The sequence below is a fragment of the Rhinatrema bivittatum genome, chromosome 2 (assembly GCF_901001135.1).
Source record: "Rhinatrema bivittatum chromosome 2, aRhiBiv1.1, whole genome shotgun sequence".
In the NCBI taxonomy this organism is placed as follows: domain Eukaryota; kingdom Metazoa; phylum Chordata; class Amphibia; order Gymnophiona; family Rhinatrematidae; genus Rhinatrema; species Rhinatrema bivittatum.
Genome location: NC_042616.1, coordinates 54637768 through 54650658, shown reverse-complemented (window position 1 = coordinate 54650658; position 12891 = coordinate 54637768). Strand labels below are relative to the sequence as shown.

The 12891-nt window shown below is 48.5% G+C and overlaps 1 protein-coding gene across 1 annotated transcript in view; it reads right to left on the bottom strand.

Annotated features, from left to right (window-relative positions):
- The window catches only part of CDC25A (cell division cycle 25A), a 130724-nt gene that overhangs the window by 93863 nt on the left and 23970 nt on the right, over nucleotides 1-12891 (bottom strand). The window contains exons 4-5 of the mRNA XM_029588162.1: nucleotides 12545-12581; nucleotides 9327-9428 (exon numbers count right to left, since the gene is read on the bottom strand). Coding sequence (XP_029444022.1) covers nucleotides 9327-9428; nucleotides 12545-12581 — 139 coding nt within the window. The remainder of the gene's footprint in view (nucleotides 1-9326; nucleotides 9429-12544; nucleotides 12582-12891) is intronic.

Here is a 12891-nt window from a genome sequence, read left to right as displayed (position 1 = left end):
TGGAACCCAACATCGTATAACTACAGCAAGGATTATTTTTTTCTATATGCAACACCTTGCACTTGTCCACATTAAATTTAATCTGCCATTTCGATGCCCAATCTTCCAGTCTTGCAAGGTCCTCCTGTAATGTATCACAGTCTGCTTGTGATTTAACTACTCTGAATAATTTTGTATCTGCAAATCTGATAACCTCACTCATCCTATTCCTTTCCAGATCATTTAAAAGTAAAATTGTTCAAGAACAAAATCACCCTAAAACTAAATCCTAGGCCAAACTAAGCAGCCAGCCCAGATTGTAGGTTTTGCACCTCCACCATCTGCTGGACTGTAGGTGGCACCATCCTAAAAGGCAGAGCTTAATTTGAAAACTTAAGTCTCCATCTGCTGGGGGGGGGTGCAAAACCCAGGAGTCAGGACTGATCTGGGTACATACAGGGAACCACTGAAGTATGCAAAAGGTCATAAAGAGCATATGCACTATAAGCAATCACCGCTTAGAGGTGTCCTGCTTCCTCCTGTTAGGGCAGTACTATTTTGTAGGTGCTGAACCCAGCACAGGCCTGCTCGAGGAGAAACTACTGCACATGGCTGCTCTGACACCAAGTGTCGATACCTCAAAAATCTTTGAGCTGCACTTCTAATTTCTGATCTTGAAAATCTTTGAGAGCTGTTGCCCCCATCCAGGGATCGTGGTCTTTTTCGTGACAGCCGATACCACCGCATCTACCTTTGGAACTCTGAGCAGTTCCAATGCATCCTCTGGTAAGGGATACAACTTGTCCATAGCCTTACTGACCTTCAGACCCAGGTCAGGAGTATCCCACTCTCAGAACAAGTCCATAACTGACAGATGAAAAGGGAACGACTTTGGTTGGACCACGCAGGCCCAACATGACCAGATCCACTGAACCCATCCGAGAATCCTCTGGAGGGATTTCAATGCCCAGCTCCTCCAGAATGGCTGGAATTAAGGCAAAAAAGGCAGGCCACCTTAGGGTCATCTCCTTCCACAATTTGTGGACCCCCAGGATCAGTAGGCAGATCCTGGTCCTTGTCTGGCTGTTTTTCCTGAGATGTCCCGCTAGGTTCCATGGTGCCCTGTTCCAAATCCTGATGATAAATCCTCCTGCGGACAAGTCCATAGCCCTCTCAGCTTTCTGATTCCCCACTGCCTTTGTTGCCTGAGACCTCTTGCCTTTATGGCTACCTAGACCACTGGGCTCCTGGTTCACACCCCCTCCAGAGCCCTTCTGAGCTGCCCTCCTGGCTTTAAAGGCTTTATGTAGTAATAACAAATTCAAAGGAAAAGGAATCAGAGGAAGAATCTGAAGCCTCCTCGGGGCTCTCCTCTCCGGCCCAGGAGATTTGAGTGAACAGCCTCCCCCATGGGCCATGGGGAAAGAGGGGAATCCCTCCCCCCCTCAGCAACCGGCTCCAGCATGCAAAACGTGGCCAAAATGGCTTCCGTTATTGCACTTGGCTGGAACAGGTCTGCCAATAACTGCTGCGAGCACCCGGACTCCTCAGTGTCAGGGAAGGCAGGCCGCACAGACCATTGTGGGAAAGCTGTGCCCGTCCCTGCAGGAAGTGCCACAAGGCATCGCAAAGCTGCCGATTTTTTTTTTTTTTTTTTTTTTTTTTTACTGTCCTGGGCAGCAGCAGCGGGAAACGACAGCAGTGATGGAGAAAAATGTGTGCTCAAACCTGGCAGCGGTTGTCTGATCCTGAGGGAGCAAACTGGTCCTGATTGCCCTGGGGTGAGTGAGCCGGGCTCCCCGGTATCACCCCCGACTAAGGACCTCACTGTAAGGCAGGGTTCAACCTCTACCAGCGGAGGCTCGACACCAGGGAGGACGGCCCCTCAGGATCTGCCTACTCCCTGGGAGGCTAAAAGGAAAGCTCTTGCCAAAAACAAAAAAAAAAAAGAAAGAAAATTAGGTTCTTACCTTTGATAATTTTCGTTCCTGTAGTACCATGGATCAGTCCAGACTCCTGGGTTTGGCCCTCCCTCTAGCAGATGGAGACAGAAGTTTACAGACTCCTATATCTAGGCTGGTGCCACCTACAGTCCGGCAGTATTACTTAATGTCAGAGCAGGAAAATCACAAATCAAACTGGCTAAGGAACCTTCTAACCAGGACCAACACCACCAGTCCAACAGAATCCTCATTACCGGTTCTCAACGCCCAACTGGGAAAACAAACCAGAGATACTGACAGACAGAAAAGGAGCAAAATATCAAAACAGACAGCAGCACGTACACTATGGCCTCTCCCGATAGTAGCACTTATCCGGGTGGGACTCTGGACTGATCCGTGGTACTACAGGAATAAAAGTTATCAAAGGTAAGAAATTAATTTTCTTTTCCTTGTATGTACCCGGATCAGTCCAGACTCCTGGGATGTACCCAAGTGCACTTCACCTGGGATGGGATCTGGAGAGGCCCGCTCTAAGCACACCTTCTCCAAACCCTTGACATCCAAACAGTGTGGGGAAAAAGTATGCAAAGATTTCCACGTGGCTGCCCTGCAAATCTCTTCTGCCGAGATGTTGACATTCCGCCCAAGAAGTGGCCTGAGAGCGAGTAGAATGGGCATGCAGCCCCAAGGGCAGGGACCGACCCTGCAACATATATGCCGAATTGATGGCCTCTTTCAGCCATCGCGCAATGGTAGTCTTGGACGCCGCATTGCCCCTTCGAGGACCACTCCAGAGCACGAACAGATGATCGGAAACCCGAAACGCATTAGTTACCTCCAGATAACGTAACCGGACGTGCCGCACATCCAATTTACGGAGGATTTGGATCCTTTGGCTAAGGACCCAAATCGAGTTGCAAGAACGATGGTAACTGACTGGTTGACATGGAAAGAAGAAGCCACCTTGGGTAAGAAGGATGGAACCGTACGCAAGGATACCCCTGACTGATATCCTCAAAAAGGGCTCCCTGCACGAAAAAGCTTGAAACTCGGAAATCCGACGCGCCGAAACAATGGCCACTAAGAACACTACCTTCAGTGTCAAATCCTTCAAGGTGGTTTTGCGAATAGGCTCGGAGTGCCACACAAGGCCTGAAGAACCAGATTCAAATTCCAGGACGGACAAGGCTGACGAATTGGAGACTGCAGATGTTTCGCTCCTCGCAGGAAACACGCTACATCAGGATGAGCCGCCACTGGTTTCCCCTGAATCAAACCATGTAAGGAACCCAGCGCCGCCACCTGAACCCACAAGGAACTACATGAAAGACCCTTAGACAAACTGTCCTGCAGGAACAGAAGGATATCCGGCACGGTCGCTCGCGAAGGAACCACGTCCTGGTCCAGACACCACGATTCAAACAACTTCCAGACCCTAACATAAGTAGATGTCTTCCAGGAGCATAATAGAGTAGCGACCACTGGTTCCGCATAGTCCTTAGATCTCAGCCTTTGCCTCTCAAAAGCCAGGCCGCTAGACAAAAGCAATTGACCTGGTCGAAACACGGGTCCTTGGTGCAGGTGGTCTGGAACATACTGGAAACTGAGAGGCTCCTCCACCGCTAGGTTCAGAGGTCTGTGAACCACGGGCGCTGTGGCCACTCGGGAGCCACCAGAACAACGTCTGCCGAGTGTGCCTCGATCTGCTGCAACACCTTTCCTATGAGTGGCCACGGAGGAAACAGTAGTACGTCTGGCCATGGAAGAGCCAGAGCATCTACTCCCTCTGCTGCCGTCTCCCGCCTTCGAGCAAAAAACAGAGGTGCTTTCACATTGCGGAAGGTTGCCATCAAATCGATCGCAGGTGTGCCCCACCGAGCACAAATGAGCTGGAAAGCATCCTCCATTAGCTCCCATTCTCCTGGATCCAGCCAATTTTGGCTCAAGAAATAGGCCTGAACATTGTCTACCCCGGCTATGTGGGAGGCTGCGAGACAACTGAGATGACGCTCCGCCCAGGCGAACATGAAACTAGCTTCGGACGCTACAGCCTGACTCTTGGTTCCCCCTTGTCGGTTGATGTATGCCACTGTGGTCGCGTTGAACACAGACTGCCCTGCCGCGGATGAGTGGTAGGAACTCCAGAAGAGCCAGCCGAACCACTATGGTTTCCAGACGATTTATGGACCACGATGCTTCCTGAGGCGACCACTGCCCCTGTATTGAATGCCGTAAGCACACTGCTCCCCAGCCGAGCAGACTGGCATCCGTGGTAATGACCGTCCAAGACGGGATCTCTAAAGGAACCCTGTGACTCAAGTTGGCCGAACACAACCACCAATCCAAGCTGTCCCTGGCTGCCAGAGTCAGGGGCAGATGAAATTCTTCCGAGAGTGGGTTCCATCAGGAGAGCAATGCTGACTGTAAGGGCTGCATATGAGCGAACGCCCAAGGTACCAAATTCCAGTGTTCATGTCATGGACCCCAACACCTGCAAATAGTCCCAGACAATAGGCACCTGCTTGGATAACAATCTGCGAACGCACGCTTGCAATGTGAACATTCAGTCTTGTGTAAGAAACAGTTCCCTGACGCATGTCGAACAATGCTCCCAAAAACTCCAGGGACTGCGACGGCATCAACTGACTGAGACATTGACTATCCAACCGAGCTTGTCCAACTATTGGAGAACCTGCTGGATCGCTGCTTGGCAGAGCGTCTCCGACTTGGCACGGATTAGCCAAACGTCCAAATACGAGCGCACCAACAGACCTTCCCCTCTGGAGGGGCGCTGCCACTACCACCATAATCTTGGTGAACGTTCGAGGCGCTGTGGCCAGACCGAACGGGATCACCTGGAATTGAAAATGCTGCCCCAGCACTGCAAAACGAAGGAACTGTTGATGCTCTGCCCGAATGCAGATATGGAGATACGCCTCTGTAAGGTCCAGGGAGGCCAGAAACTCCCCCAGACGCAATCACCGACCGTAAAGTTTCCATTCGAAACAGAGGAACCCACAGACATGTTGACCCCCTTCAGGTCCAGGATTGGCCGAAACGTTCCTTTTTTGGTACTATGAAGTAAATGGAATACCAGCCCCTGCGAAGTTCGTTGCCCGGAATGGGAACGATCGCGCCGAGCTCCCTGAGACAATCTAGTGTGGCCCGTATCACCTGTCGCTTTGCTGAGAACTCGCAAGGGGATACTAGAAAAAACTGAAACGGCCTGTGTAAAAAAATTTAACTCGTAACCGTGTCTTATCACATCTAGGACCCACTGATCCGACGTGATCCTGGTCCATTCCTCGTAAAAACGGCCGAGATGGCCCCCCAATTCTGGGAACGGAGGAATGGATCGGCCACCCATCATTGTGCAGGTTTGCCCCCCCTGCACAGGCTGACCAGCATCCAAACGACTGAAACTGCGCCCACGAAAGGACTGCGAATAAGATTGACGCTGTGCACTGTGATGAAAAGAAGAAACGGATCCCCGGGAGCCTCAAGGCCGGCGACTACCGCGAAAATGTGACCTGGAAGGGCCAGCCAGCCCCCCCCCCCCCCGAGACTGCGGCCTGTCCTCCGGTAAATGAACCTTATTCTCCCCAGGGATTCAATCAAATCTTCCAATTCTTTACCAAAGTCTCCCCCTTGAAGGGCAAGGAACCTAGCTGTGTTTTAGAAGTCACGTCCGCCAACCAATGTCGTAACCACAACAGCCTCCACGTGGCCACCGCTGAAACCATAGTCCTGGCTGAAGTGCGAAGATCATAGAAGGCATCCGCACTATAAGCGATCACTGCCTCCAAGCGACTCGCTTGGCGTGCTTCTTCCGGTGACAGATTCATTGGCCAAGAGCTGCTGTGCCCAGCGGAGACCTGCCCGAAGGGAAAAATTACTACAAATTGCCATGCGAATTCCCAATGCGGAGACTTCGAAGATCTTTTGCAGCTGCACCTCCAGCTTCCTGTCTTGCAAATCCTTAAGAGCAGTACCTCCGGTGACCGGAATAGTGGTTTTCTTTGTGACCGCTGCTACTGCAGAGTCTATCTTTGGCATGCGCAGCATGTCCAGGGCGTCCTCTGGTAAGGGATAGAGTTTATCCATCGCCTTCACCACCTTCAGCCCCAAATCTGGAGTGTCCCATTCCTTAAACAGCAAATCCGAAGCAGAAAAATGCAGAGGGAAGGCTGAAGGAGGCCCCCGGAGACCCAAAACGACCGGGTCCATTACTCTGAGCCGGGACTCCTCCTGCGGCACCTGGATCCCTAATTCCCCCAGAATTTCTGGGATAAGAGGTCCCAGCTCCTCCTTCCGAAACAAATGGATCACCTTTGGGTCATCGCCCTCTGTAGCATGGGCCCCTCGGGAACCCGAGGCCCCTTGGTCTCCGTCCCCATCAACCCCCCTCGGGGGCTGGGACGGAAGCTCTGTATCCCTGGACAGGTTCTCCGGCTCATCTGTGTCCGTGGTTGATTCCAGCTCCCCCCTGGGAACTGAGGACCTGAGTGGTCGAGCCCTACTCTGGCCCTCCGACCCCGGACCTGGCTTGGACCTTTCTCTGCCCAAGGTCCCGAATCCGGAGTGGAGGTCTCCCATGCCCTCTTCTTGGCCCATCTACGGGCCTTGAAGGTCTTAGGCATAAGCAGAACAAACGCGGACCCAAAGGACGCGTCCGAGGCCTCTTCTTCCTCCCCCTTAGAGGGATGTGGAGAGAAAGCCCCCATAGCAGAAGCACAACTGTCCCCCTTGGGACCCCCACTGCGGGGATAACCTCGGCGGAGGGTCGTCCTCCCCCTCACACGTCTGCAATGCGCCTGCCGCAGCTTCCCTTGGACCTAAAATGGCTGCCGTTCCCAGTGAAGAAAACAAAATGGCGCCCAGACCCGCACTAAATCGCCGGCCTGCCGACCTCAGGACCGGCATGTACCTGCCTGCTGCCCCGGGACCCTGCTGGCGTCGGACCCCCCCCTCCCCACCGGAAATGCATGACGAACACAGGCTGTCCCTTGACAGCTGCATGGCCGCAGGCCTGACATGCAGCTCTCCATGGCATCTCAGCCCCGATGAGGAAAAAAGGGTAGGCACAGTACAAAAAAGAAAAGATCTCCCCGGCGACGGCAGTCCTCTACCTCCCCCTTCACAGGAACAGGACAGGAGAGACGAGGCACAGACAAAAGCAGAAAGACAGGCAGTATTTTTTTTTTTTTTTTTTTTTTTTTTACACACAGACAGTTACTGGTTAATCGGGTCTGGGTCCAGCTGGGAGGAGGGAACTGGGCACCCTGATGTCACCCCCAGTCCTGATAGACGCCGACAGTGGAGCTCCCCCACGTAACAGTGGCCTCAACCAGAGGGTAGTGAGGTCCCCTCAGGACCTCACTACCCTCTGGGAGGCAGGCTCGGTGACCAGCAGGCAAGCCTCTGCAGTCCAAACACCAATCAGTCTGCTTCCTACTCTCAAAATGCTCTTTTTTTTCCACACACACATTAACTACCACCTAAATCTAGGCCTCAGCACAGACTGTAGGTTTGGCACCCTCTCCACCTGCTAGGAGACAGAAGAATACTGCCAGCCTAGATATAGGCGGAGTTTGTTTGTAAACTGTAAACTATAAACTGTCTCCATCTGCTAGAGGGGGGGCCAAACCCAGGAGTCTGGACTGATCCGGGTATGTACAGAGAAAAAAAAAGAGGTTCTTGTCAAACACCAACACTTACTGCATTACCAAATCAAAACCAAATTCCCTGTTTAAAAGTTTAAACACTAGCTACAGACTGTAGGATTTGTACCTCCACCATCTGCTGGAGTCAGAAATACTGACTGTAGGTAGCACCTCAGGATATAGGGCAGAGTTGGTCAAACTGTCTCCACCTGCTGGTGGGGAGGCAAAACCCAGCAGTCTGGACTGATTCTGGTACATACAGGGAATTAATATTTGGGTACTTGTGAGTTGGATTGGCCACTGTTGGAAACAGGATGCTGGGCTTGATGGATCCTTGGTCTGACCCAGTATGGCATTTTCTTATGTTATGTTACCAGAGGAGAGGGAAAATTATATGGGGCCAAAAATGGGCAAGAATACTCAAGTAGCTCTAGCAGAAGCATCAAATGCCATGGCTTTAACTGAACAATTCAAAAATGCATTGCCAGACATTTTTGGGATCATATTATCCCTTCTGTCTTTTAGAACATTAAATAACTCCATTAGTCTGGAGCATAATTTATCAGTCTTTTTTTTTTAAAACATTTAAACACCATAAACGTGATAGTGAAAAATAAACTTCCCCTTTGTTCTGAAGATATCAAGTCCAACACAATAAGTTTCACGAGCAGCTGCTTCAGGGGCTGAACAGTTTAACGTAATTTGTTAGTTATGTTTTTAGTCCCATGGCTGAGGCATGGTCCAAAGGAGCCACACACATTAAAGGCACATCATGAAAAGAGAAGTTTCCAATAGTGAAGAGAAATATGCCTGAGTGGAGATAAACTCCCAATCAGCTAAAAAAAAAAAAGTTTGAGACCGAACTGCTCAGCAGGGGTGGCACTACGGGCCTCTGCATGGACGGCTTCCCCAAAACTCTTCCCCCCTTACGCGCATAGAATACTTTATCAAAGCATCAGCTCTTTCACAGGGCCCTTAGAGCCAGTTTTCAGTAACAGTTACAGCTCATTCCTAAGCATGTGGACTGAGTCAGCACAAACCCAGTTCCTGCTCCATGTGCAGACTTCCGGTCCAAACAGGAAACCTGTACCAGAGGAGCAAGAGGCCATGAGGGACTCCACCTTGTTTCTATGACATGCCATTCCTGTGTCACCATAAACAGATAGTAGAAAGACTAGGGGGCACTCCATGAAGTTAGCGTGTGGCACATTTAAAACTAATCAGAGAAAGTTCTTTACTCAACACACAATTAAACTCTGGAATTTGTTGCCAGAGGATGTGGTTAGTGCAGTTAGTATAGCTGTTTTTAAAAGAGGATTGGATAAGTTCTTGGAGGAGAAGTCCATTACCTGCTATTAAGTTCACTTAGAGAATAGCCACTGCCATTAGCAATGGTTACATGGAATAGACTTAGTTTTTGGGTACTTGCCAGGTTCTTATGGCCTGGATTGGCCACTGTTGGAAACAGGATGCTGGGCTTGATGGACCCTTGGTCTGACCCAGTATGGCATTTTCTTATGTTCTTAACAGTGCAACTGAGGCGCAGGGTTGGATCTCAAACGTTTTTAATGCTTCATCTCCAAGACAGATCACAAGCCCTCTTTCTGTAGCAGAACTTGTTACAAAAGGGATGATCTTTGACATGCCAGCATGCAATTGACTCAATAGCAATGGCATATTACACATCCTGGAGTTTGGTCTGAATATCTATGAACAGCAGCTGCGCTATGGAAAAACATACATTCTCCTTGTTTTCTTCCATGTCACTTGTCTGAAAGACATCAAAGTCCTGTGAACCTGAACAGTTCCTCTTCAGAGCAGGACTGCAGCCCAGGAGCTTTTGCTGTAATAGTAAGAGAAATCTTGTGTCAGTAGCACATTAGTGCAAGTAACAACGAAAGCTTAAACCCTCAGAAATAAGTAATATTGTCACATGATGCCTCAGCACTACCCTTAACACCCAGAAAGGGTTAATCCTCTAAACACTTGAAAGCCCTACCAAGCGCTGCCCAGGCCTATCTGTAGCTGTGCACTTGCCCCTACACCAGGGACCATCTACCAACCAACTATGTTCCTGCTTGCCCTGAGCAAGTACTCTTCCCACAAGCTATCTAGGAACATTAAGACCCCTCATAACCCAGGGGTGAGTTCCTAGACATGCACCCACAGCCTAGATACAGAAAATACTGGTATCAATCTGTCCAGGACAGACAACCAATAGATTAAAGAGAGCCTGAGAGATCAGAAAAAAAAAAGGGCTGTCCACAAGGCCTTGGCACAGATCTGTTCCCCCAGCCAAGATTACATTATAGAGTTCTAGCGACTTTGGCACCAGATAGCTGAGCTGTGCTTAAAGGGCTACTCAGGGAACAGAGTATTAATAGCTCTCTAACCAATGGCACTGCAGAATGTCAGTCTTACAACTCTGCATACCAAGATATATTATATGCTGTCCAAGCCTCACTCCAAATAAAGCAAGCCTCCCAAGTCTCAGTTTAAACTACAGTGTTAAATAGGTCAAACACCACCTGCAGGCCAGCTCAAGAAATGAGTTCTCTGGAAAAATAAGTTCAAGGCAAAACAAGAAGTCTGAGTGCATATAAAACTCCTATTTCACAAGTGTAAACGAGAGTATGCTAAGCCCCAATTCAGAGTTTCTCAAGGCCAAGGTTAGTTCTTGCAAAAATTATAATGAAGACTGGTGAAGAGACACCGCACCTACAGAAACCAGGGAGGTGTTAGTAACACTAGGTGGTGGCTCAGGGTACTAGTGTAATCTATACACATTCTGTATCCTGTGGCACTGCCAATGACAGCACTCAGATACCTAAACTCAAGAGGGTGTAGAGAATGGCAAGCTGCATTAGTATGAAAAGGAGTGAAACTGAAGTCAGTCATGTGACAGACCTGTACTTCTACTGCTTACTACAGAAAGCCAATGCTATGAAACTATCATTTTCCCTTTCCTAGCATATATGTATGACAGTTGCACCATCTGAACATTTATCAGTCACATCCAACCTAGATGAGCCATGATTTTTACTCAATGGCTAGTTATCTGGAAAAAAAAAGTGTAACCATTTTCTAACACTGTATCTGCAATGGTGTTATCCACAGAATTTTCATTCACATAAAAATTCAGATGTACATACATTAACTAAACCTGACTCTCCAGGAATATTACAAGCAGAATGAATGTTCGCTGCGAGGTGCTCTGGGTGGCTTGCTGTGCCCTGTTATGGAGCTTGGGGATGCCACAGGGCAGGGGTAGGCAACTCTGGTCCTGGAGTGCCTGCAAAGATACTCCATACATATTCTTTGCAGATATGTAGGCTGGGATGCCTGCCAATATGCTGCAATGCCTACAAGCTGTACAAAACGCAGTGGTTAGATTATTAAATGGCACTAGGTTACAGGATCATATTACTCCTGCATTATGTGCTCTACCTTGGATTCTAAAGTTGTTAGGGAATCAATTTAAAATTGTGACCATGATTCATCAGGCTCTAAACGGAAATACCCCTATACGTGTAAGCTCAGCATTAAAAATCTACAAGCCACACCGCAGCTTAAGATCCAGTGGTGGAAAGGTTAGTGGTGCTGGCTGTTCGTCAAGCTTGCTTAGATGAGACCATAGAAAGAATCTTTTGTTGCCAACTCAGTGCCGAGGAATAGCTTACTGGATGAGATCAGGAATATCCAGCTTAATTTTGTTTTTGTATTTTAATTTTATTTTTAAAGTTAAACATTAACATTGTAAAAAAAAAAGAAATTGCCCAAAGCAATTTACGTCAGTAAAGCAATATATAAATATTAAATAAAAATATAAAACTTAGGAAGCAGGTAAAAGCTATTTTTTTTTTATTTTAAGCAATCATTCAACATGGACAATAACTGGCCTGAAAGCTTTATATTATGTGTCTACATTTTATTTTGCATGTGCTGACTATGTGTTTCTATATTTGTCTTCATATTTTAAAGTTTGATGGCCATTACAATGTGGTTGATATTTGTGAATGAGTTATGTCATATTTATTGCATACAAGTTACTCACCAAGTATTTTTGGACCGTGTGGGCTACTAATTATGCAAATAAATATCCTTAAAATTGGACCCGTTTGTGGCACTCAAGGACCAGATTTGCTTAACCCTACCAGAGGGACTACAGCACAGATGGCCAAGAAGGAAAAAAAAAGTGGCTGACGGGCCGATACAGTAAAGTCTGTGGGAGAGCGGGCGAACGCTTGCTCTCCCGGCGCGCACACCGGCCACTTGCCTGTGTGCGCGATGCAGTATTTAAATTAGGTCCGGCGGTAGATCCAGGCAAAAGGAGGCGCTAGGGACACTAGCGCATCCCTAGCGCCTCCTTTTTGACAGGAGCAGCTGCTGTCAGCGGTTTGACAGCCGACGCTCAATTTTGCTGGCGGTTTGAGCCTGCCGACAGCCAGGGGCTCGGAAACTGGCAAAATTGAGCATCCGGTTTTCAGCCCGACAGCTGTGGGCCGAATTCAAATTTATTTTTTCCTACTTTTTACTCTTTCGGACCTCCGACTTAATCTCTATGATATTAAATCGGAGTGTGCACAGAAAAGCAGTTTACTGCTTTTCTGTGCACTTTCCTGGTGCCGGAAGAAATTAGCGCCGACCTTTGGGTCGGCGCTAATTTCTGAAAGTAAAATGTGCGACTTGGCTGCACATTTTACTTTCTGTATCCCGTGCGCATACCTAATAGGGCCATCAACATGCATTTGCATGTTGAGGGCGCTATTAGGTGCCGCGGGTTGGATGCGCGTTTTCCTCCCCTTACTGAATAAGGGGTAAGTGAAAACGCGTGTCCAATAGCAGCTAACAGTGCGCTCCGAAGCGCACTGTACTGTATCGGCCTGTGAAAGACTGAAGCTGAGCCTGCTAAGGCAGGCTGACCATACTCTGCAGATTAGGCAGAAACCCAGGACTTACTGGCAGGGAGTTTATCCTTCTTATTGGCAACTTGATGCTGCAATGAGAGCAAAGAGAAGCAACAATTAACCACCACACAAGCAATAGGTGAAGTTTGTTTACAAGATAGCAAAAGCCTGCAAAGTTAGTATAGCACAAGGCATAACTTCTGCACTTCCACTGATACTCCTGACAGATTCAAGAACAGCCTTCTTAAAGCTGAAAGAACATGTGCAAAGCTGCAAATGTAGATTGTTATTCATACCTCAACAGGAGTTTGCAGCTGCAATGCAGTATACAACAAACTTAAAAGGATTACAAGGCATAATGCAGGCACCAATGCACAGTAATAGGATTCTCAATCACAC